The sequence below is a fragment of the Hyaena hyaena genome, unplaced genomic scaffold (assembly GCF_003009895.1).
Source record: "Hyaena hyaena isolate Hyena2069 unplaced genomic scaffold, ASM300989v1 scaffold_86, whole genome shotgun sequence".
Classification (NCBI taxonomy): Eukaryota; Metazoa; Chordata; class Mammalia; order Carnivora; family Hyaenidae; genus Hyaena; species Hyaena hyaena.
In genome coordinates this window covers 3,640,553-3,663,855 of record NW_024080721.1, presented here as the reverse complement: position 1 = coordinate 3,663,855, position 23,303 = coordinate 3,640,553, and the positions used below count along the sequence as shown (strand labels likewise).

The 23,303-nt window shown below is 43.9% G+C and overlaps 1 protein-coding gene across 1 annotated transcript in view; it reads right to left on the bottom strand.

Annotated features, from left to right (window-relative positions):
• DNER (delta/notch like EGF repeat containing) overlaps positions 1–23,303 on the bottom strand; it is a 330,055-nt gene that overhangs the window by 127,806 nt on the left and 178,946 nt on the right. The window contains exon 5 of the mRNA XM_039234597.1: positions 22,728–22,873. Coding sequence (XP_039090528.1) covers positions 22,728–22,873 — 146 coding nt within the window. The remainder of the gene's footprint in view (positions 1–22,727; positions 22,874–23,303) is intronic.

The window sequence follows — 23,303 nt, the reverse complement described above, 5'->3', positions numbered from 1 at the left end:
AGGCAGACTTGGTCTCACTGCAAAAACATTCTTACAATTTAAGATATTCAGAAATGCAAGGAATTGAGTTACAAAGTATGAGGGGTGAGGATCAAACGCCATTCTGAGAAAGGGGATGACGAGAGCATCTATGCATCGAGTGGGAATTTGAAGGGGATGACCTCCAACGCCTTAGATTTGACGCACCTCGGTTTCAGTCCCATGAGGCCACAGATCCTCACTGCCATTATCTTCCTGCAAGTGATTGCGTGCCACCCTGGGGTGCTGACAACCTCCGCATGGGTTTCGTTCCCACTCTCAGTGCATGAATGTGCTAGTGCTGTCATAACAAAGGACCATAGACTGGGCGGCTTAAACAACAGAAATCTACGATCTCACAGTTCCAAAAACTGAGAAATCTAAGACTTACAAATAAAATGACTGTATCAGTAAAACAGGATGAATAAGCAGTTGACTTGTCCCTCTTCCTTGTTCCTGTCTGAGGTAATGAAAATCAACAAATCAGATCACAAGCTAGATTTTATATAAGCAGAGATTAGAAATCAGGCTTGGGCAGGCAAAAACCTCTTTGACCTCGGCCGCAGCAACTTCTTACTCAACACATCTCCAGAGGCAAGGGAAACAAAAGCAAAAATGAACTATTGGGATTTCGTCATGATAAAAAGCTTCTGTACAGCGAAAGAAATAATCAGCAAAACTAAAAGGCAACCAGTGGAATGGGAGAAGATATTTGCGAATGACATATCAGATAAAGGGTTAGTATCCAAAATCTGTAAAGAACTTATCAAACTCTACACTCAAAAACAGATAATCCAGTGAGGAAATGGTCAAAAGACATGAACAGACACCTTTCCAAAGAAGACATTCAGATGGCTAACAGACACATGAAAAAATGTTCAACATCACTCATCATCAGAGAAATACAAATCAAAACCACAATGAGATACCATCTCACACCTCTCAGAATTTCTAAAATTAACAACTCAGGCCACAACAGATGCTGGTGAGGATGTGGAGAAAGAGGAACCTTTTTGCACTGCTGCTGGGAATGCAAACTCGTGCAGTCACTCAGGAAAACAGTATGGAGGTTCCTCAAAAAATTAAAAATAGAACTACCCTACAACCTAGCAATTGCGCTACTAGGTATTTATCCAAAGGATGCAGGTGTGTTGTTTTGAAAGGGCACATGCACCCCTATGTTTATAGCAGTGCTAACAACAGTAGTCAAAATATGGAAAGCACCCAAATGTCTACTGACTGATAAATGGATAAAGATAAATGGATAAAGAATATAAATACACACACACACACACACACACACACACACACACCACACAATAGAATGTTACTCGGCAATCAAAAGGAATGAAATTTTGCCGTTTGCAACTACATGGATGGAACTAGAGTGTATTATGCTAAGTGAAATTAGTCAGAAAAAGACAAATGTCATATGACTTCACCCATATGTGGAATTTAAGATACAAAGCAGATGAACATAAGGGAAGGAAACCAAAAATAATATAAAAACAGGAGACTCTTAAATACAGAGACCTGAGGGTTGATGGAGGGGTTTTGGGTGCAGAGTGGGCTAAATGGGTGAGAGGCATTAAAGAGGATACTTGTTGAGATGAGCAGTAGGTGTTGTATGTAGGGGACGAATCACTGGATTCTACTCCTGAAATCATTATTGCACTAGATGCTAACTAACTTGGATGTAAATTTTTTTTTAATTTCAAAAAAATAAAGGTTTTTAAAAATAAACATTACTCAAAGCAGAAACTACAGATATTCAAAAAAGGAAGGAAGGAAGGAAGGAAGGAAGGAAGGAAGGAAGGAAGGAAGGAAGGAAGGAAGGAAGGAAGGAAGGAAGGAAGGAAGAAAGAAAGAAAGAAANGGAAGGAAGGAAGGAAGGAAGGAAGGAAGGAAGGAAGGAAGGAAGGAAGAAAGAAAGAAAGAAAGAAAGAAAGAAAGAAAGAAAGAAAGAAAGAAAGAAAGAAAGAAAGAAAGAAAGAAAGAAACCAGGCTTAAGTAAGACCATCAAAACCCCCAGTCTCTTTTTTCCCATTAAGATCACACTGACCCTTTACAAGTCTTGGGAAGGTCCAGTCCTCAAATGGATATGGAGACCACACAGGAGCTGCCTGTATCTGCCTCAGGAAAAATGTGCAACACCTGATCCCGTACAGAGAGAACCCCTAGTTCCCTGTCCTGACTGTTGCAGACACTCCAATGGCTCTGGGTCTACCCTGAGGTCAGTCCCGCGTGGCGGCTTTTGTCCTTTTGGGGATGAGGCACAGAGAGCTCAAGACCCTCGTCACCATCTGAAACCCAAAATCCAGAGATGGGGAGACAGTCCACCTGGGTGACATTCACTGCAATGACAGGGCTCCTGTGGGATACTCTCTGATGTGTGGTTCTTAACCTTCTTTCTTCTCTCCTTCCCCTTCTGTTTCCCTGTTTCTCTTCCTTCCCACTGGGCCTCTCACATATGTGGTGGATTACATGGGTCATGGCTAACAAATATGTGTGTGCCCCAATTCCAATCTTTAGCAGTATGCGGGGCTCCCCCTGTGCATAGACAACTAACCTAGCTGTACTTTCCTAGGGGACCTATCATTCTTCTTTGCCTCCGTCCTTACATCTCTGTTCCTTCTCTGTAAGTTGTTTAGTAGTTTATGTACTCTTGTGGATAGGCTCAAATCCAACCCGAGAGAGAGATGTTAAACAAATAAGCGAAACACAGCAGAGTTGATAGAAAGGATCAGTTCAGCCTTCCTTATGGAAGGTGAAAGCGATTGTTAAGCCCCTTGGTTTCCTATTGAAATAAGAACGTGCATATAAATCTGCAATATATGTATCATAGCCTAAATTCCAAAAGTTCTGTCCCCGATACCGCGGATTTTGACTAAAAACATGTCCTCGGTATTCGGAAAGGGGAAAAAAACAGCAACTATCTTTTCATTTTATTGTGAAAGGTTTTATGTAGAGTCCCTGATTTAACAAATGCATTTCTCATGGAAGGATATGTTTCTCATAGGTACACATATCAATTTGTACACCTCCGAATTTGTACAAAAATGTCCTCGGTGCAACTTAAATGCCAAGTAATTATGAAGATTGTTTCTGAGTGTTGCATGAAGGCTACGAAGTTGGAACAGGCAAGTCATGGGTATGAAAGCTTTAATTTATCTACCTCATTTATTTTTATTTTTGTAGCCATAGTCTATTTTCCTATTTTGTGACTGCTAAAGTGTTCCGATGCCCTGTCTTCAACCTGAGTTGATGTACAGGGGGAAAAACTGAACATTAAAGATACCGTTATTGTTCTTCATTTTAAACTCCCCCTCCCCCTTTTTGTATACATAATATGAAGCGAATGAGGACACATTGCTCTAACAGTATAACAAGGAAGAAGAGAGAAAGACCTTAATTTCTAAGGGGACAAGTCTCCTTCTATGTGGAAAAGTAGACCAAGAACTGTTATCAAAAGTTTGTCTGTGTTATTGCACCTGACTTTAGGATCCAAAAAAAAAATTTTTTTTTGCCATGTTGTGCCTTTCCTCCTAAAATTGTATAAGCTGAACACAATGCTAGTACCTGTTTACACTGTGAAGTGGATATTGTTACAGAGAACACACCAGAGGCTTTCTCACTGTTAAGCAAATAATGCCTTGTGAATGTATGATCTATGGAGAAACCCCTGTAGTTTTACCTGCTGATGCTGTCTGTGTTGTTGGAGAATAAATTTTGGTTTTTTTTTTTTCTTTCCTCCCCCCGCAAAAAAAACAAAAACAAAAACCCAAATGCATTTCTCACTTTATTGAATGTAAAGGCACACAAATTGAAGTGAAACCAGCAAAGGTGGGAAGGTCCTATCATTCATTTTAATTAAACTTTATCTCATTAAACATTTGTTGCTTTCATCATTTTAATACTGAGAAGAAGGCAGGTTATATCTAATAAGTGTGTTTCTCCAAGATAATTAGAAAAGAATCATTCTAATAATTTCCAGAAGAAACTCATCAAAATATCTAACTCAGGGTGGCAAGAGAATTAGTTAAGTTCACAGGCAGGATGAATCTTGCTTGCTTTCAAATTATTTTTATTAATCTGTAATATTAACATGAAATGATTTCTTCCATGTAATAATTTAATCCTCCAATTCTAGGTAAGAAAGAAAAGTCTGCATACAGATTTTGAGTATAAGAACATTAACGCTGCTCATACCTTCCTTTCAAACTTTCTTGGTTAATGTATCATATTTTAACCATTTTGATGCCGGTATGATTCATGCAGGATTCTTAGAACAGGATATTGGATTTAAGGTTCTTTCTTTTTTTTAAAAAATATTTTTATTTATTTCTAGGAGAGAGAGAGAGAGACAGCGTGAGCAGGGGAGGGTCAGAGAGAGAGGGAGATACAGACTCCGAAACAGGCTCCAGGCTCTGAGCTGGCAGTCAGCACAGAGCCCGACACGGGGCTCGAACCCACGAACCGCGAGATCATGACCTAAGCGAAAGTCGGACGCTTAATCGACTAAGCCACCCAGGCGCCCCTAAGGTTCTTTCTTCAGAAAGAAAGAAAATGTATACTTAATTCCCCAAAGCCTCAATCTCCCCATCATCAGATGGGGATGATGAGACGTCCATGTCACGGGGCTGTGAGGGTGGAAGTCCTTGGGTTAATAAGCACAGATCCACGTAAGTGCTGGAAATAAAACACTAAATTCATTTCCTCTTTCGTGTGCATGGGCTCTGACACAGGCTGATACACCTTGACCTGGGGCTATGACATATGACAGCCCTCAGTATGGGAATCAATCTCAACTAATGTTTTCTAAATATAATGCTAGATGCTCATGTTGGAAAGAAACAAAAAAAGTCCCCTCAGCTGGCCCAAATTCCTGTCTTCTCAGAGGGATGCATATATGAGCTTTTGCTATGGAATAAGGCTCCAAGTCACTTATGATATCGCATCAGTGCTTCTAGAGTTTCTCAGGCTCCTCTAAAATAAAAGTACTTTATTTATTTAGTGTAACATCTGTCTCAGACGACTGACTGGCTCAGATGTCACCAGCCTCCCCTGTTTCTAAGCTGGGGAGAAATGGAAACCAAACACAGGGCTCAGTTTTGCTGACAAATCTCACCTCCCCAAACCCAGCTCCCCTTTTCTCCTATCCAACACCTAGAATTATCTACTATTCTCTCACCTACAAAACCAACCCCTTACTAAACTCAGTTACTCGGTTTTAATGATAGATAAAACCTTAGCTTGAGACCATTTTAGGGACATTTGCATTTAAATAGGAAATCATGCCTTTATTACACCGGAATTAAGCTCAAATAACAGGAGTCCAGGCATCCCTCCAGAATGGCATGTCAAGGAAATTGGGGATGAAACAGTCTCCCTAAACACCCTCGGAACTCACATCATCTCAGCACCCCCAGCCCACGCACAGCCTTCTGTCCAACCACATGGGCAACAAGACAAAGCTAGTGTCAAGTTACTTTTGTTTTCTAAAAGCATTTTAAAAAAATAAAGAAAGAACCTTCAGTTCAGAAGTAAAAACCTCCAAAAGAAAAATTTTAAAATAAATTTATCTTAGGGGGCCTGGGTGGCTCAGTCGGTTAAGCGTCCAACTTTGGCTCAAGTCATGATCTCGTGGTTTGTGGGTTCAAGCCCCACAAAGGGTTCTGTGCAGGCAGCTCAGAACCTAGAGCCTATTTCAGATTCTGTGTCTCCCTCTCTCTCTGCCCCTCCCCCACTCATGCTCTGTCTCTCTCTGTTTCAAAAATAAACAAAAACTATTAAACAATTTATTTAAATAAATGAATAAATAAATTTATCTCTTCCGACTACTGCTGGCTGATAACTGTGGTTGTGCTTATTTTTTCAAAGATGCTTTTAACAAGGTTTTCCTTGGGGAGCAATTAGATATTTATGAGCATTTCTGGCGACGATTGGTATTTGTCAACAGTTTTAAACTGCAAAATTAAAAAATACATTTAGATACAGTGAAGAATCACTAAATTCTACTCCTGAAACCAATGTTATACTACCTGTTACCTAACTGGAATTTAAATACAACTTTGAAGAAAAATTTAACTAATAAGCAGCACTTTAAAACAATGGTCAAAAAGTCACAGGCAAACGGCCAATCGCCCATTTCTGTGGCCAACTGTGCCACCACTTGTTCGTAGCATGGGTCTTCAAAACAAAACAAAAACAGGGGCGCCTAGGTGGCTTAGTCGGTTGAGCGTCTGACTTCGGCTCAGGTTATGATCTCACAGCTTGTGAGTTCAAGTCCCGCGTCCGGCTCTGTGCCAACAGCTCAGAGCCTGGAGCCTGCTTCTGATTCTGTGTCTCCCTCTTCAGATTCTGTGTCTCCCTCTCTTTCTCTGCCCTTCTCCCACTAGAGGTCTCTCTCTCAAAAATAAATAAAAGCATTAAAAAAATGTTTTTAATTAAAAAAAAAGAAACAAAAATGATAATGTATAAAGCACGTGCTAGGGGCTTTGGATTCAGGAATTCTAGTATCAACTTTCTCCAATAAGTATCCTTGAATATTGGATCTCTGAGAAGGAAATTAAACATGAGCCTAGCCCCAGATGACTTCCACTAAAGTCAATTAAAACCCGTGGCGCAGGCCAGAAGCGTTCATGGGTAGTTCAAAATAGGCTGAGTGGAAGGAGAAACTTCCAAGGGTAATAGGGCCGGAGCGCCAAGGGCAACAAGGGCCATAGAAAGTGGCTGCTGACGGAGGTAATGAAGGCCATTTTCATTGGTTTGCGTAGCCTATATGCCACCTTTCATTTGTAAAGGACTTGACAAAATGCCTCCACATAAATGATCTCATTTCAAATTCCATTTGGATGTCTTCCAGCTCCTAGATGGATGTGTGCTAATGTCAGGTCTTACACGTCTCTCAGGCCTCAGTGACATGGGCATTGTCATCATCCCCATCATCGGGATAAGGCCCATCTCATTAATGGCCCCCCAGCTCCATTTTAAAACCCCTGGACATAAGTGATCATTTCATTTCGGCTTCACAGGTGCTTCACAGGTGCTAGTTGCACATCATTGTGATTAGAAGGCTCTGGCGGATGCAATGACTCAATATCAGTGACTACCAGGGTCGAAGCTCTACTCCTGATCTGCCTCTGGTCCACCGGTTGCCACAGAGCCACAAAGCCTCACACTTCATTGGAATGGGCCGTATAAATGTGGAAGTCCACACTGACATTGTCTGGACCCAGCACAGGAGCCGTTCTCTTTAAACACGTGGGTAATTTACTGTAGCCTTCGATTCTCTAGCTAGATGACAGAAATAATGCCTTCAGATGCTCCTTACTGTTCTAAACAAAGCTAAACGTTAGTGCTTTTGGAAGTACTACAAAAGTCTGAAACTTCAGCCCTTCCTGAAGTCACGTAAGTTAATTCCCGAGGGTATCTATATCCACAGCCAATAATCTGGGTGAAGAAAACGTCCACGTCTCAGGGCCATGGTGAGTGGGAAAGCCTCTCTACGAGGACACAACAATGCACCTCATGTCTCTGTCCTGTGAATTTCAACCAACTGAAGTTAATGGAGTCTCTCTGATTAACTGTAAAATGGATTGTTCTTTCAGTAGAAAACGGAAGTATAATATTATACTAATCTAAGTATGGAACCCACACTTCTTAACATTTGTGTTTATTTTAGCAACCTGAAAAGCTCTGCAGGCGAAAGTCAAATTTGGCAGCCACTTCCGATGTGACCTCTCATAACATAGTACCTTTTTTTTTAATCCCCAAATCTTCCATGTGTAAAGAAACCCCCAAAATAGAGCAGCAACTTTTGGTTGAAAAATCAATGAAGATATTGCAAACTTGAAGAAGAGTGATCACATTCCAGTGTGAGTTCCCACAATCTGTGACCCTGACCTGTGAGGCAGCCTTGCCCTTAACCTGATCCAAGTTCAAACCAACCATGGCACTTGCCACTCATCTTGCTGCAGGCTCTCTTTCCATTCCAGACCCTATGAAACTTCCTCAGCCGGTGGCTTCCTCCCCACTTCAACTGCTGTTATCATGTTTAGTCTCCACTGACCTTTAATGTCCCCTGTGTTAATTTGCTTGATTTATAGGACTCTGTTTCACGCTTTGTTGCTGGCACTATTTGGTGGTGATTACCTACTGCACTTTGCTCGCCAGCTCTTCAATATATACGTAATTAAACCAAGACCAGATAGTTATGAAGCTAAATAAAATGTGATGAAGAAAGCATGTGAAGAAATGCAAGAAGCTAGTAGGAAAGAAAGACCAAAATCATTTTCGTGAAGTTCGGAAGAGAGCAGCTATTGAACTATAATGCAGACAGGGAAGAAAGAGAGAAAAAGAAACAATTTTTAAATTTTTCCAAAGGTACACATCTAAACACACACATAATTAATTATGGAATGCATAAATGGCACCGTGTGAGCTCCCACCAGTATTTCCTGTGTTCATGCACTTCGTCTTCCTGCCCTTCCTGCCAAAATGTCGAGACTACAAAAAAGAGATGTATAAACGACGCTTCTGATGTCCTACGTAATTAATGACCTTTATATTCTGGAGAATGCTGGAACATTCCACATTTGCCATGACCACTGTGGACTCCCAGAAGACGGTCACACCAACATTCTCTGTGCCCTTCCCTCCACCCTCAAGCCCTAAATGAGATCCCCATGCACATATCATATAGTTACCTGTGTTTAAGGTTAAGACACAGCTTGAATTTCCAGCCCAGAATCATGTGGAAGCCAATCAAAGTCATATAGAGGAGGGTCCTTGCCTTCACAGCAACCTCCCTCTGTTTATCCATCACTGAGCACCTGATGGATTCCAGGGAGAGCTTTCTCGTTCCCTCTGAAGCCAGCTCCTCTGCCCCTTATTGACTTGGAAGTATCTTTGTAATTGCAGAATTATTAAACTAGAAATTCTCCTCCAGCGTGAACTTGGGAAAGACCAATGCTTGTTGCTCAATTAAATGCTGATCTTAGCCTCCGATGCCCATTACGTGAAAGGAAGTTGAGTACGGGATGAGTTCACTGACTGATGAGTAACAGACATGCAGGTTTGGGCCAAGCTTCTTGGGGTTATTCTTGAAGGACAAGGAAAAGCCAGTCTGCAGGAAGCAATCCATAGGATGGTTCATGACAGGGTGACACCTGTGGGGTGAAGCCGGTCCTGCCCCTTCATCACAGAGGTGACAGGTTCCTGGCCAGTTTCCAGTCAAGGCAGTATCAGGGTACCAGCTCTTCTAAACCTCTCTACCATGCATTCCCTAGAAATAAACCACAGTGGCAAAGGATAACCTGGGGTTGACCAGATGTCCTGGGCCCAACCCTGCCTAGACCAGAATTGCCATACAACACAACAATTCTACTCCTTAGCTATCCACTCAAAAGAACTCACAACAGGGACTCAAACAAAATACTTGGGTGCGCATATTCACAGCTGCACTATCACAAAAGCCAAAAGCTGAAAAAAATCCAAGTGTCCATCAATGGTAAATGGGTAAGTAACTGTGACATGGCCACACAATGGAATCTTATTCAACTGTGAAAAGGAAGTGCTCATACAGGTTACAACCTGGATGACCTGGAAAACACAAGAGCAAGAAGCCCGTCCTAAAAGGTCACATACTGCATGGCTCTGTTCATATGAAATATCAAGAACAAGTAAACCCACAGAGAGAGAGTTCAGGTTAGTTGTTAAAATAAAACAAAAGCATTTCTTTGGGGTCCCTTGGGAGCTCAGATTCTGTAGCAATCCAAACTGTACCCCCCACTCCCCACTATAGGAATAAAAGTCAAGGGTTTTTAAAGACAAAAGGGAAAGACTGTTTGTGTTGTTTCCAAAGAACTCTGATGGGTGTTGGCAGAAAAGTAATCTTAACTGAATGTAAGTGGCTGCTAAGGCCATCGCGAAGCGAAATCTTTCCCAGTAGCGGGATGCAGGTGTTCAAGTGGCATCTTTGGGACATTTGCAGTTTGGCCCAGGTCAATAGCTCCTAGTTCCACCCGTGAGGACTTGCACAAACCCCGCCTCCTTCAGGGCCCCCGACTCCATTTCAAAACCCCTGGACATATGTGATCCCATTTCATTTCAGCTTTCACAGACGCTGGCTGCACATCACTGCCAATGTACTAAATGCCACTGAACTGATCACCTTACAGTGGTTAATTCCACACTACAAGAATTTCACCGCAATAAAAATATTCTTTTAAAAGCTCTCTCACCGCCTGTGCCTGACATCACTTGCCTCGGAGAAGGAAGCTCTCCTCCCCTTTCCCGAAGCCCTCCTGCACCCCTCCTGAGTCTATCCTCTCCAGGACCTTCATCCATTAATTGTACCCCACCAACCACCCTGCCTCATCGGCCAGTCTCTCTAGAAGCAAAAACCCTCCTTTGGACTCAGTTTCCCACTTGGAATATCATCACGCTCTCTCCCTCTGTTCAGTGCCAAGCTTAAGAAAAAAGGTGAGGCACACTGTTTACCCAAGCTCTCCCGTGCTCCCTATAATCCGGCTTCCTTCCCAAGACTGCGCTGTCCTCACAGCAAGATTCCTGGCTCTTCTCCCAAGGGGAGCAAGCTGATTTTCTGAAAAGCAATCCACTCCATTCCCTCGTTATTGTTTACTACCTAAAGAGCTTGCAACAGTGCTTAACAGAAAGGTTGGTTTAACCACGTTAGGTTTCTGTAATAGTAACCGGCCCACTTTTATTTTATCTTTTAAGTGGGATTTTAAGAAATGCTCCCTTTGGTTTTGACTTGGCTCTTTGCCAGAGGCTGGTAGGCCTGGAAGAATGAACAGAGGCAGGAAAGGCTGTGACTGGGGGACCCCAGAGGGGAGTGGGGTGCTGGTCTCAAGGTGGGCGTGGGTGTGGGTGGAACTGGTCCGAGACCCTGAGGGTGAAGGTCAAGGGGCACACAAAATATGAGGACTGTCAAACTGTACTTCAGCAAAGTGATCCAAGGCTGTTTACAAAGAAGCCATTCAGAGAGTCTCCCCAGAGGAAAGACAAACGTTCAAAGTGGTTTTCAAGGTCAAAGACAGAAAAAGCTGACTGTTCAAAACTAACCTGGAGGTGTTAAAGAAAAATAGGTTAAGTGCACAGAAAGTGCATAGAGAGGCCAGAGGCAAGGCCTGGTTCAGGGCAGGCCTCCCAGGGCCTCCGGGGAGAGGTTCCACGAAGCCAAAACTATCTTATGATAATACGAAAACATATTGTGTCTTTTTCACTCTGTTGAAGTCGGTACTAAAGACGCAAAACGAAAGTGAGAAGAGCTGTCCATACCTTCACACGAATCAAAGCAGACACTTTGTGGCAGGAATCAATGTGTCTTTACTACCATCAAACATTTGCAGGGGGGAAAATGCCAGTTTCACTTAGAATGTCCTTGACAAAGAAGTAAAAAATTAAAATTTTATCAACTCTCAACCCTGGAGCACATGTCTGTTTGATGTTCCCTGTAACAAAATATTAAGTGGGAGGTACGCATAAGGCCCTCTGGCTGCATTGGGGCCCCCAAGGCCAGGGGCTGCCTCAAGGAAACACACTCACTGTGCACTACAGTCGTGAACTAGCCCACTTTCCATGGGACACCTTTGTTCCTCAAAAGAATGACTGATGATCTCTAGCTATTCAGACTTGGCTACTAAGCAGATATTTTCTCTCGAATGAAACGAGCCTGTCAAGTTAAACAACCGAGTTTTTGTTATCAGGGATGAAGTTTGAACTTTTAAGGAAAAAATAGAATTTTGGAAAATTTTTATCCTCCGTTATGAGCTTGATCGATTTCCAATTCTGCAAGACTTTCCTGATGAAGGGTGCCTGGGTGGCTCAGTCGGTTAAGCGTCTGACTTTGGCTCAGGTCACGATTTCACAGTTCGTGGGTTCAAGCCCCACATCGGGCTCTGTGTTGACAGCCAGCTCAGAGCCTGGAGCCTGTTTCAGATTCTGTGTCTCCCTCTCTCTCTGACCCTCCCCTGCTCACGTTGTCTCTCCTTCTCTCTCTCTTTCTCTCTCAGAAATAAATAATACATTAAAAAAAAAGACTTTCCTGATGAGATAGGTGTTGAAGTTAATCACCGATGTGATTTTGTGTTATGGTATAATGAAATGTGTCAACATTTAGAAACTGTATAACTCCTGTATTTTGCAAGTAACCAATGTGTGAAGTTATAAAAACCATTCACAGGTAGAAGATCTAAAACATAGGACATATCAATGGATGTCTAACAGTACAAGTGTTCATTGATGCAATTTCAGATTTCCGCATTTGATTAACCTTTAAAAATTTGCCACTTGTCATATGTTACTTTCAAGAAGAATATCCAAGATCATCTGAAACAGCTATTAAAACACTTCTTTTTCCAACTCAGTACCTGTTGAGGCTAAATATTCTTCATACATTTCAACCAAAACAACACACTGCAATAGACTGGATGTAAAAGCAAATATAAAAAAAAGCCAGCCCTCTTCTTTTAAGCTAGATATTAAAGAGATTTGTAAAAATGGAAACAATGCTTCTCTTCTCACTGAATTCTTTCTGCTTTGGAAAATATAGTTACTTTTTATTTAAAAGATGTTAATTTATGTTACCATGCAATGATGGCTTTACTAATTAAACGAAATAATTATTTTTAAGTTCCTTGGCTTTAATTTAAGGTGATAGATATCAACAGACAGAAACCAATAAACAAGAGCTCTTTGGGGTCCTCCATACTTTCTAAGACGTTAAAGGAGTCCTGATACCAGAAAGTCAAAAACCACTGAGTGAGGTTGAGTCTAACTGTTTTGTAATTACAACCAGAAACACTGAGTTCAGGGGCAAACCCTCCAGCCAGTCTATAACTCATCAGGCAGAAAATAGAACCAACCCCTGAAGAAAAAGCAGAGAGAAGGCCAGCAGGGAGCTAGTTTTAGACAGAAGGACCAGGAGATCTCCGCTAACACCATGGAGAAGCCCCCCCCCCACCCCACTCTCCCTGCCATGAAGACATTAGTCACATGCCCAGGATCTGCTGGGGTCTCCGTCCAGTCTGGGAAAGCTGCCCTGTACTATAAACCCTCACATATGACGTTCATTCCAAAGCCACATAATGCTCCACAACTCAGAAGGCTAAGCTGCAAAGCCAGAACCAATTCTTACCACCTAAGAGGACGTCACAGGAGGAATGGGGCACATTTCATAATCAAACCAAAGCTCTGATCTCCCCAGGCTTCAGGGTGGCAGAGGAGTCCATTTATGCTAACGCTGTATCTGGAGCAGCTGCCCAGAACAGAAACCCATGGTGAGGAAGCAATCAAAGGGTGGTTTTCTCCCCCTCAAAATCTGCAAGAGGTGCCAACCCGCCTCAAATGGGCACTGGCTAGATATTTAGTTGGCAGCTGAGGAAGGCTGAGGAGATCGGTGTCTCGGGGAAGATTTGGACATGGGGTAAGGGTCAAGTTCAAAGCAGGAATCCTGGCACCGTCCTTCATCCTTGTTTCGTTAGAGTGAAGCTCGTGACGGAGGAGGGAACAAAAATGTGGAAGAGTAAAGGATAAGCAGAATAAACTTTGCTTATCCTTTACTTTTTTGTGAAACAAGCAGAGTTGAGGATCTCAGACCCCTAAAGAGGAGTGACAATATGCCGCCCCACAGGGAGGTTCTCAGCGGGCACAGCCAGCTATTGGCCCCTTTCCTAGAGGCTCACGCCCAGCTCACCAATGTAAGGGCCGTCAAACAGGACAGGAGGATAGGTATTTAAGGGGAGAGGAGAGCATATTGTCCAAGTTCCGGAGTGATGGTTTTCTTCTCTCGGGCATAAAATGCTACGCAGAACCTCAGTTCTTTGTTCTAAAGTCTTTAATTAAAATCTAAGAATGATAATCATCTGTTTCCAATACAGAGTTAGAAATTACTCTCTCCGCTGTTTGTAAAGACCAAGAGTTGAAACCAATCAAGTGCAAAACTCAGGGGCTGAGAAAAGGGGACAAAAAACCCAAAACCTATTGCTGGAACTTATTTATCTTAAAACCGGAAGTTCATAATTCCTGGGGATCTAAGATGGACAACAGGTGTCACACATTCCAAAGGCAGTAAGAAAGCAGGTCTTAAAAGTTGTCATCACAAGGAAAAAACGTTGCGACTAAGTGAGGTGATGAGTGATCGTCTAACGATATATACTGGTATCGAATCGTTACGTTGTCCTCAAACTAATGCAATGTTCTATGTCGATTAATATCAATAAAACGGTGCAGAGGAAGCAATCTAAAACAAAATACAGTCCCTGGGCAACGTGAAAAGGGCCACATGTCATACCTACAGGGACTTTCTCTTTTCCTGCGTTACCTGGTTCACCTGTACTGTGATCTTCTCAAAGTCTGCTCTAGAATAGAATAGAAAAAGATGTCCCTAAACCACGGAATAGAAGTCGCTGAATCGTCCAAGCATCTCTGGAAGGTCTTGAGGGTGCTGACCTCTGATGTTGAGGTGTGAGCTCTCCCCGCATCTCACTCCAGGGCTGCCCCAGACCCACAGGGCCAGGATCTGCATATTAACAAGATCCCCGCACAATGTGTGCGTATGTTACACCTGAAGAGGGGCTGCACCAAAAGGTCCTCAGGTCAGATCATTTGAAAAGCTTTCTACCTGGCGATGCCTGGCTTTCCCTGTAGTGGACGGTGAACCTTCACATGAAGACACTACACAAACAATAAAGGCTCAGGGTAATGCTGAATGTTCTAGTAGAGGAAGTGCTGTTCAGACGTCCAGAAATCTCCCCCCATTATTGTCCTGCCTCTGCCAAGACAATGCGTAAATAGCGTAAATCTCTCTTAGACTTCTGTTACCCAGTGTTAAAAATAAAATAGGTGCAGAGTCCTTTAAAAATCACCCTCTGCCTTAAATTCTTTGACCCTGGAAATGTCGCCAGTGATATAATCCTCGCCCTGATATATCTGGAAGGCCAACAGCAAGGTCTCTAGAACCGTTTGCTGTCAGGGAGAGATACATTTCAACCTTCTGGAAAACGCTGATGCCAAACAGAAACATGATGAAACATCTATCCTTTGGGACCTAAATTTACAGTTATTTCTTTAAATAATTTATAGTAGACTCACATACATTGTCCTGTTTTTTATGTAGGCGACGATAGGATCATCCCTCTGTTTTATAACATAAAAGGCAGCAATGGCTTTTTAATTACACTAGTACCAAAAATTATAATTCAGACACGAGTCACTGAAATTCTAGACTGGCTTACCCTTTACCACTGAACAGGCGACAGCTGGGCTGGGCTGGGCTCCCTTTTATGACTTCTGTGCTTAATATGTTTCTAATAATTATTATTCTCTTTTTATTCTCCCTCAGAGGTCCACAACGCAGTGTCTGCAAAGAAATTCTGCAGGACAGATCACCCATCTGTCCCTCATTAGCAAATAAATGTATCTCAGATTCCTTCATTTTGGCATTCAGTCCCAAGCCTCTATTCTCTGGCTCAAAAATATTTAATGAGCACCATCAATAAGCTATTTATTTGGTCAAGAGAAAGTGTCCCCCATCCTTAGAAGAATTTCTTAGAACAAATCTGTCTCTTTTCTCTGTAATGCCATCAACCGCTGCCTCATCAAGTAGTTTTCTATCCACTGTTCCACCCTGACCCTCTCTTCCTGGGTTTCGTTCCCTACTTAGAGGAGAAATTCTGCCACAGCGCCTGCAGACGATGGGGGCCCAACCCCACCACACGCTCAACAGAACTAGTAGAAAGGAACCCCACACCGTGCTTGCCGAGGCACTCGTTTTGATGCTGAGAAGGACACAGTGAATGGCCTTCCTCCTACTCCTTGATGGGCTTTCTTGTCGACCCTCTCCCCTCACCTCCCTCTTTCTCTCTCAAACCCCCACCGGGTCGCTCTCTTTTTGCAAGGCCTCATTAGGGCCTTTAGGCTTGTGCTAACGATGGTGGACACATGAGCTGTCAGAGAGGCGATGAAAGAAAGCATATAACATCTCCTCCTGGCGCGGCTGCCTCCTAACCCAACGAGGAGCCCGCTGATAGTTTCCTACCAACCGGGCGATGGCATCAAAGATTCCGCGGGTTCAGTTTCCTCTGACCGACTTTGGAACGAGAGGAAAAGGCTTGGCGACACTGCTCAAAATGTTCCTGAGGGGTTAGTGACTGCAACATTCTGGGTCACGCTGTCTGTGAGACAGCTTCGGATCCGAGAATATCTTCCAACCCATTGGCTTATAAAAGCCAACTCACCACATCCTTCCCATGCTCCCATGTTTACCGAACATGTAATTCAAATTCCGCATCTAACTCAAAACTCAGAGTTTTATGTTTCCGTCATGTTTTTGTTCTTTCATTTTGCTCATGACGTTCATGGGCGGTGTCTGAGTGTCTCCCATGCAGAAAGCACCCTGCTAAGTTGTTACAATGGATACTGAAGGAACCAGACAGGTTCTAACGTCAAGGAGCTCACCATCTGAGACTCCCCTGGGAAGCTCCCTGTGACCCCCACCTCGGAGTCAGGTATTTCTCTCCAGAAGGTACCCTCGGGTCCCTCCCATGGCACATGTCACCCTGCTCTCACATCCACGGTTCATCCAGCCCCCCGCCCACAACCTTGCAAACTCCCCCTCAGAGGCCACACCTCATCTGACCAGATGTGTCTGCCCCAGCAGTAACTCTGCAGGGAAACGCATGCAAATAATGGTGCACGTAAAGAAATACAACCATAAATCAAAAGTAGAGTGTCTCATTAGAAAAATAAAACGTTGCCAGGCTGGAGAGAGGCGGTTTGCAGCAGGGGTTAGAGACAGCTTCCAGAAGGAAGAAGGTTTGGGGCTGAGTCTGAAATATAGTTAGGAAGGTGGGAGGGCAGGGAGCAGAGGGCCGGGGTGGGGTGGTGCAGCAGACAAGCATTCCAGATGGAGGGAACAGCATGAGCAAAATCATGGGGATCTGGGGGAAGAAGCCCCAGGATGCATGGACAGTGAAGGGAGCTGAGGTTTAAGCAGGAAAGGATGTCCATGCACCCGGCTTAGAGCAGGCTGTCAGCTTGCCCTGGGAATGAGATCTGAAAAAACGAAACCACAGAAATGGGAACTTGCTGGGAACCCTAATAAAGAGGCACATCTTTGGAAACAGGAAAAAATAAAGAGCGGTGCTGATATAAGGCTCCTGGAAGGAGAGTGTCCCCTGCCTGGGCCACGTAGGCTATAGAACAAGGACAGCAGGTGTTATGAAGCCAGGGACAAAGAAACCACTCAAGGTCAGTGAATATTTCTAATGAATCAAACTTATCCGGAAAAACTTGGCTATAGAAAGACTAGGACTTCCTAGAATTGGAGCCTTTGACTCCCAAGAGTAGGGAGGAAGGTAACAAAAGGTCGGGAACTTTCTTAGGAGCCCAACATGCTAGTGCCTTTCTCATATACAGGCCTACATCGGGAGACGGAGTTAAGACACGGGCACCAGAAGGGATCGGGAATGGCTCCCAGACACGATGCCAGCTCAATGCTCACTCAGAACAAAGTCTGCATAGGCAGCTCCAGTATCTAATTCAAACAGCCTAAGGATGATAGAATCCCAAGGCAAGAGCTAGACAGAATCCTAAGGAACCTTCTACGAATAGAGGCCTGATGTCATTTACTTATCAATACAGACTATGGCCAGGGCCAACAAAAAGAAAACTTTGAGACAGGTAGTGAACTATTATATCACCTATCAGCATCTATCCTTTTTTATTAACTCCACGTGACCTTAACATGATTAACAATGAGATCCGTGAATAAAAAAGATGTTGTGTATTTGCTTTAGGGAATCAGTGAGAATAGGAAGACGAAAAGCACCTGAGACCCCCCTGCTTCCAGAATGATGTTCCATGATCTACTTTTGCATCAGAATCACTGGCCGCCCAATAAAGGTCCTCATCATCTGAGTGAAGGACCTAGAATATGACTTTTTTTGTCAGGCCCTCAAATCTTTGGCAAACTAAATCTTAGGCAAATCTTACGCAAACTAAAATTTTAAAACTCTCCTTTTAACTTGTTGGCAAGGAACACCAGTGGGCAGAAAGGGGGCAAGAGCAAATTAGAGAAAAAGTAGAATTTAGTGATGATGAATTTTACATATCAACTTGGATGAGCCATGGTGCTTAGCTATGTGGTCAAACATTATTCTCGATGTTTCTGTGAGAGTGTCTTTGGATGAGATTTACATTTAAATCAGTGGACTTTGAGGAAAGCAGTTTATCCTCATAGCATGAGGGTGGGACTCATCTAATCAGTTGAAGGCTTACCTAGAACAAGAGGTTGACCTTCCTTCCCCAAGCAAGAGAGAACTCGGCATCAGATGATCAGCCTACAGATTTCATCCCCAACATCAGCTCTTCCTGGTTCACCAACAGATACCTTTGTGTGAGAGCTGCAGCTCTTTCCTGAGTCTCTAGCCCACCAGCCTTCCCTGTCAGATTTTGGATTCACCAAGATTCTACAATAAGTGGAGGTACAATGAGCTTATTCTTTAAAATCAGTCTCCTTAATTCATATATAGACAACAGGATAAGAATATATATCCCATCCATCCATATAGAATATAACTCACTGGTTTGTCTCTCTGGATAATCCTAATACACAACTCTCCCTCTAGAGAGATGAGATCATGGAACCTAACTGGATCTAAAGAAGCCCCAATACTCGCCTTTAAGGTAATTAGGTTATTACATCAATGAGGCAGCAGCAAAACTTGGTGACAAAGTTCAAAGAGAAGTAATGCACAGTCATTTTTTTTTTTTTATAAGAAGAAGAAAAGATCAGAATCAGCCTTAGTGAATGAAGCAGTTTTCAAAAACCGAGAGCTCCCGACCACACTATAGGAAACACCTAAAAAGACTTTCCCAGGATGGGGTGCTGGCTAAGAGCGCCAAGCCAGAGCTTTATGGCAGTTGACCCATCAACTGGGACTGTGGGAAAGCCTCCAGCCCAAGTGCGTGTGAGAGAAGAGAAATGAGGTCCGTTACTAAATGAGAGTGGCACAGATAGAACAGAGCTGCTCTTACTTTGACAGATGACCTAATAAAAAGACCCAAAAGTGATTAGAAATAGTCACTTTAAACCACCCAATAGAGCACTTTTTTGTTTCCTACTCAGGAGTGGATTCTCACATTGGGTGCGAGGCTGGGCTGCATGACTTCTAATTCTAGGAAACAGCACAAAGAAGGAAACCTGACAGCAACAGTCTTTTACAGCCAGCAAACTACTTTAAGTCATTGTTCCAAGTCACAAACACAAACACGAACAGCCAGGGGGGACTCAAGTCGACTCAAAAAAGATGAGCCAACTCTCCATCCCCACTCCTGCCATATTTTTGTGAACGGGAAGCCGGGCTCTCTCCAAGAGAACAATGCGGTGGGTCTAGAAATGGATATGGTGATTCCAGCCTCGTCACCTGCCCCAGTCAGCAGGGACAATGACAGTGGCTCAGGCAAGATGACTGGCCACACTCTCCTCCAGGTCACCGAAGGCAAATGCAGGCTTTGATAGAAGCAGTGGTCACAGAGGCTTCTCACCTTATAAGCACCTGGCGTGGCCCCCGGAGCTGGGGGCCGGAGTGGGGGGCACTCAGAGCTCCTCAAAAGAGCCGACCCCCATAATGAAGCCCGCCTCCTCTGAAACGGCCTGCTGAAGTTAGCACACATTCTTCGTGAAGGCTTTCGAGCCATTTTTGCAGGAAAAACAAACACTTGGGCAAGGTGTGCGAGGTTACCCACCAGGCGCCAAACGCTTCTGCTGCCTTTTCAATGAGCCAATTCTGCAGATGAGAATTCTGCAAGCCGGCGACATGCATGTTTAAGAAAATGTGGTGGCTGCTTTATGGGTAAAAGTTTCCCCAGATGCGACATCCGTTGTCAGAGAAGGCTCACAAGGAAACTTAAGCACTTTATTGGTCCCAACTTCCAAGAACAGCCCTCCCTTCCCCGTTAAAGACATTTCTCTTTCACTATTATTGTCTTTTTGGGGGGCTAACCAGGCTTCCGAACTGTTCATTGGGAATCGTAGGAAAGAATTTGGGGAACACCAGTGTGTCTCCTCTCTGCGCGTGGGAGGTCGGACACCCTCCAGTGGGAGTGGTTGGCTTTCCTCGGTCTCTCACGCTTCATCTCTTCCGGAACATCCTTATCAAATAAGTTCTCCACTGCTTCCTCATCTTTCCTTGGGTTCTCTACCCCTCCTTAGCCTTGACTGTCACAGGAAAACACTCAGTAATCTTTACTTCTTCTTGCTCCCCATAAAATAAATTGATACGGGCGCCTGGGTGGCCCAGTTGGTTGGGCGTCTGACTTCGGCTCAGGTCATGATCTCACGGTTCATGGGTTCAAGCCCTGTGTTGGGCTCTGTGTTGACAGCTCGGAGCTTGGAGCCTGCTTCAGAGTCTGTGTCTCCCTCTCTCTGCCCCTCCCCTGCCCATTCTCTCCTTCTCTCTTTGCCGCTCTCTCTCTCTTTTTCTCTCTCTCAAAAATAAATAAACATTAAAAATTTTTTTAAAATTAAAGCTGAAAGTTCATCTACAACCATCTTTAAAAAAAATAAATTGATAAATGAAGCTTCCCCTTAGGAAAGAGAGAAAAAGAGAAAATGGTCCAAGTTGGCCAAGATGGAAGAAAACGGGATTCACAGGGCAGGCTTGGCTTTGTAAACGAACTCCCACACTTTGCCTCCTGGCCTCATGCCAGGCACTATCCCCTCCACCGGGGATTTCGTTCTGGCTTTGATTTACATTTGTGTTTCTTTTCAGGCATTTAGCAGAAATTATTTGTCCCCGCTACTTTCTTAGGTCATTCTGCCCCCTGCGGAAGATAATCTTACAAGAAAATGGTCTATTGATACCATCGCAATACTAATACCTACGCCATCAAAATCATGCGTTTTCCAAGATGACATGAGCAACACTTGAAAGTCTCTTCCAACAGCCCTCTGTCCGTCACCCCCACTCCCTTCACCCACTTCTCATCGCTACTACTGAATGCACTGGCTCTACCACGGGAGGCATCACCGAGGAAAGTTCCGTGCTGCCCTTAACACTGATCCAAAACAAATCATGTCAGAGTGCCTGGGTGGCTTAGTCGGTTGAGTATCCGACTTCGGCTCAGGTCATGTCGCATTCCTGGGTTCAAGCCCCCACATTGGGTTCTGTGCTGACAGCTCAGAGCCTGGAGCCTGCTTTGGATTCTGTGTCTCCCTCTTGCTCTCTCTGCCCCTCCCCTGCTCATGCTCTGTCTCTCTGTCTCTCAAAAAATAAAATAAAATGTTAAAAAAATTATAATAAAATAAATAAATAAATAAATAAATAAATAAATAAATAAAACAAATCATGCTCTTTTGGGACTTGGGGGACCCACTTCACTTCGCACGAACTCCAGTGGACAACTGTGCAGAACGTGGGAGAAGGACATGGAGGCAAGCAGTGAGGGGAACAGATGTGCCTTAATGGAACAGGCCCCCTTGTAAGTGGCAGAGTCTCCCTGTCTTGGGTGCCGGGTAAAGCCTGCAGTCCACCTGCTAACGACCGCAGTCAGCCTGTTTTCCTGGAGCCCTAGTGATGGAGTGGGTCTCGGTGGCCACAGTCCCTTACTGGTTTGCCTCTCAGATCCTGTCATTCACACAAGAACAAGGAGGAGGAGCTGTACTCTGCCCCTGGCCCCGCCCCAGGCCCATGTGACCCGAGCCAGCAAAGGAAAAAGGGGAGCAGGACTTGAGTGTGCCATAGCATCGATGACGCTGACCCACAGAGGCCAAACATAACGTCCGCCTTCTCGTCCCAGCCTCTCCTCTGTTCCTCCTCACGCTTTTCTCTTGCTTTTGTAACTCTGCTATCGGCGCTGGACACATGCGAAGTCTAAGGAGGGGATTCTGTAGTAACTGGAAAATAAATGACTCCACTTGCCTCTTCTGTCTTCCATTTCCCTTGATTCTGCTACCAGACACGATGACTATTTCTTCTCGTAAAATCTCTACTTTATACCAAAGCAAAGTCTGGCCACTGTATTATCACTACTTTAAGGGTCACCTGGGTGGCTCAGTCGGTGAAGCACCCGACTCTTGATTTCGGCTCAGGTCATGATCTCACAGTTGTGAGATCGAGCCCCATGTCAGGCTCTGCACTACATGTGGAATCTGCTTAAGATTCTCTCCCTCTCTCTCTTCCTCAGTCCTTCTCCCTTGCTTGCACATGCTCTCTCAAAAAAATAAAAATTAAAGGGGCACCTGGATGGCTCAGTTGGTTAAGCGTCTAACTTCAACTCAGGTCATTATTTCACGGTTCGTGGATTCGAGCCCCATGTCAGGCTCTGTGCTGACAGCTAGCTCAGAGCCTGGAGCCTGTCTTCAGATTCTGCATCTCCCTCTCTCTCTCTGACCCTCCCCTGCTCACGCTGTCCCTCTCTCTCTCTCTCTCAAAAATAAAAATAAAACATTAAAAAAATAAAAATTAAATAAAAATTAAAATTAAAAAATTATACGGAGATTGAAGATCTATATTTTACATACTAATGTGTAATCAAAACCAGAAATTTGAGAGGCTTTTCCAGCAAATGCACTCCGTCTCTTCCCTGTGATTCTTGATAGACATATAAATAGATAGCAATATATATACATAGATACGTATTTATGTAAATATAGATTTTAAAGCTCCCCGGCATTCCCTTACCTCTGACGGCTTCGTGGTGCACTTTCCTTTTCCCGAACACTCCAAGTTATTTGCATGGCTCTCTCCTGGCACGCAGGTGCTGGCCTTCACCACCACAGTTAGGCGCAAAGCCACAATAGATTTAGTAATGGAATCATTCACAAAACCTAAAAAAATAAAAGGAGGGGACAATAAGAAACATAACATAAAACATTACCAACATTCTTTCTACAAGACCATGTTTATTGAATGCAGCATTCAAGTCTGACAAGCAAACCAAAATGGAACATTAGGCAAACAAATAAAGCACATGATTCGCGGCCATTCAGATCTCCGGCCTGTTAAGAAAGGCCAAGCATCATGGGAAATATCTGCTCCAAGGAAGAGGAGCATCAGCACTGAGTCGTCGCCTTGGATGTTGTTCTGTGCCTTCCTGTGCCCTTTGGGGGCCACATGATCTCCCGATTACATCGTTCTATTAGCATCTTAGAATTCACTTTGTTTCTGAGCTCATCTTCTTCCGGGGGGGGAGAGGGGGTGAGGGGCACCTGCCTGTACCTCCCGGCTCTGCCTCCTCCTGGCGACCCTGAATCACTA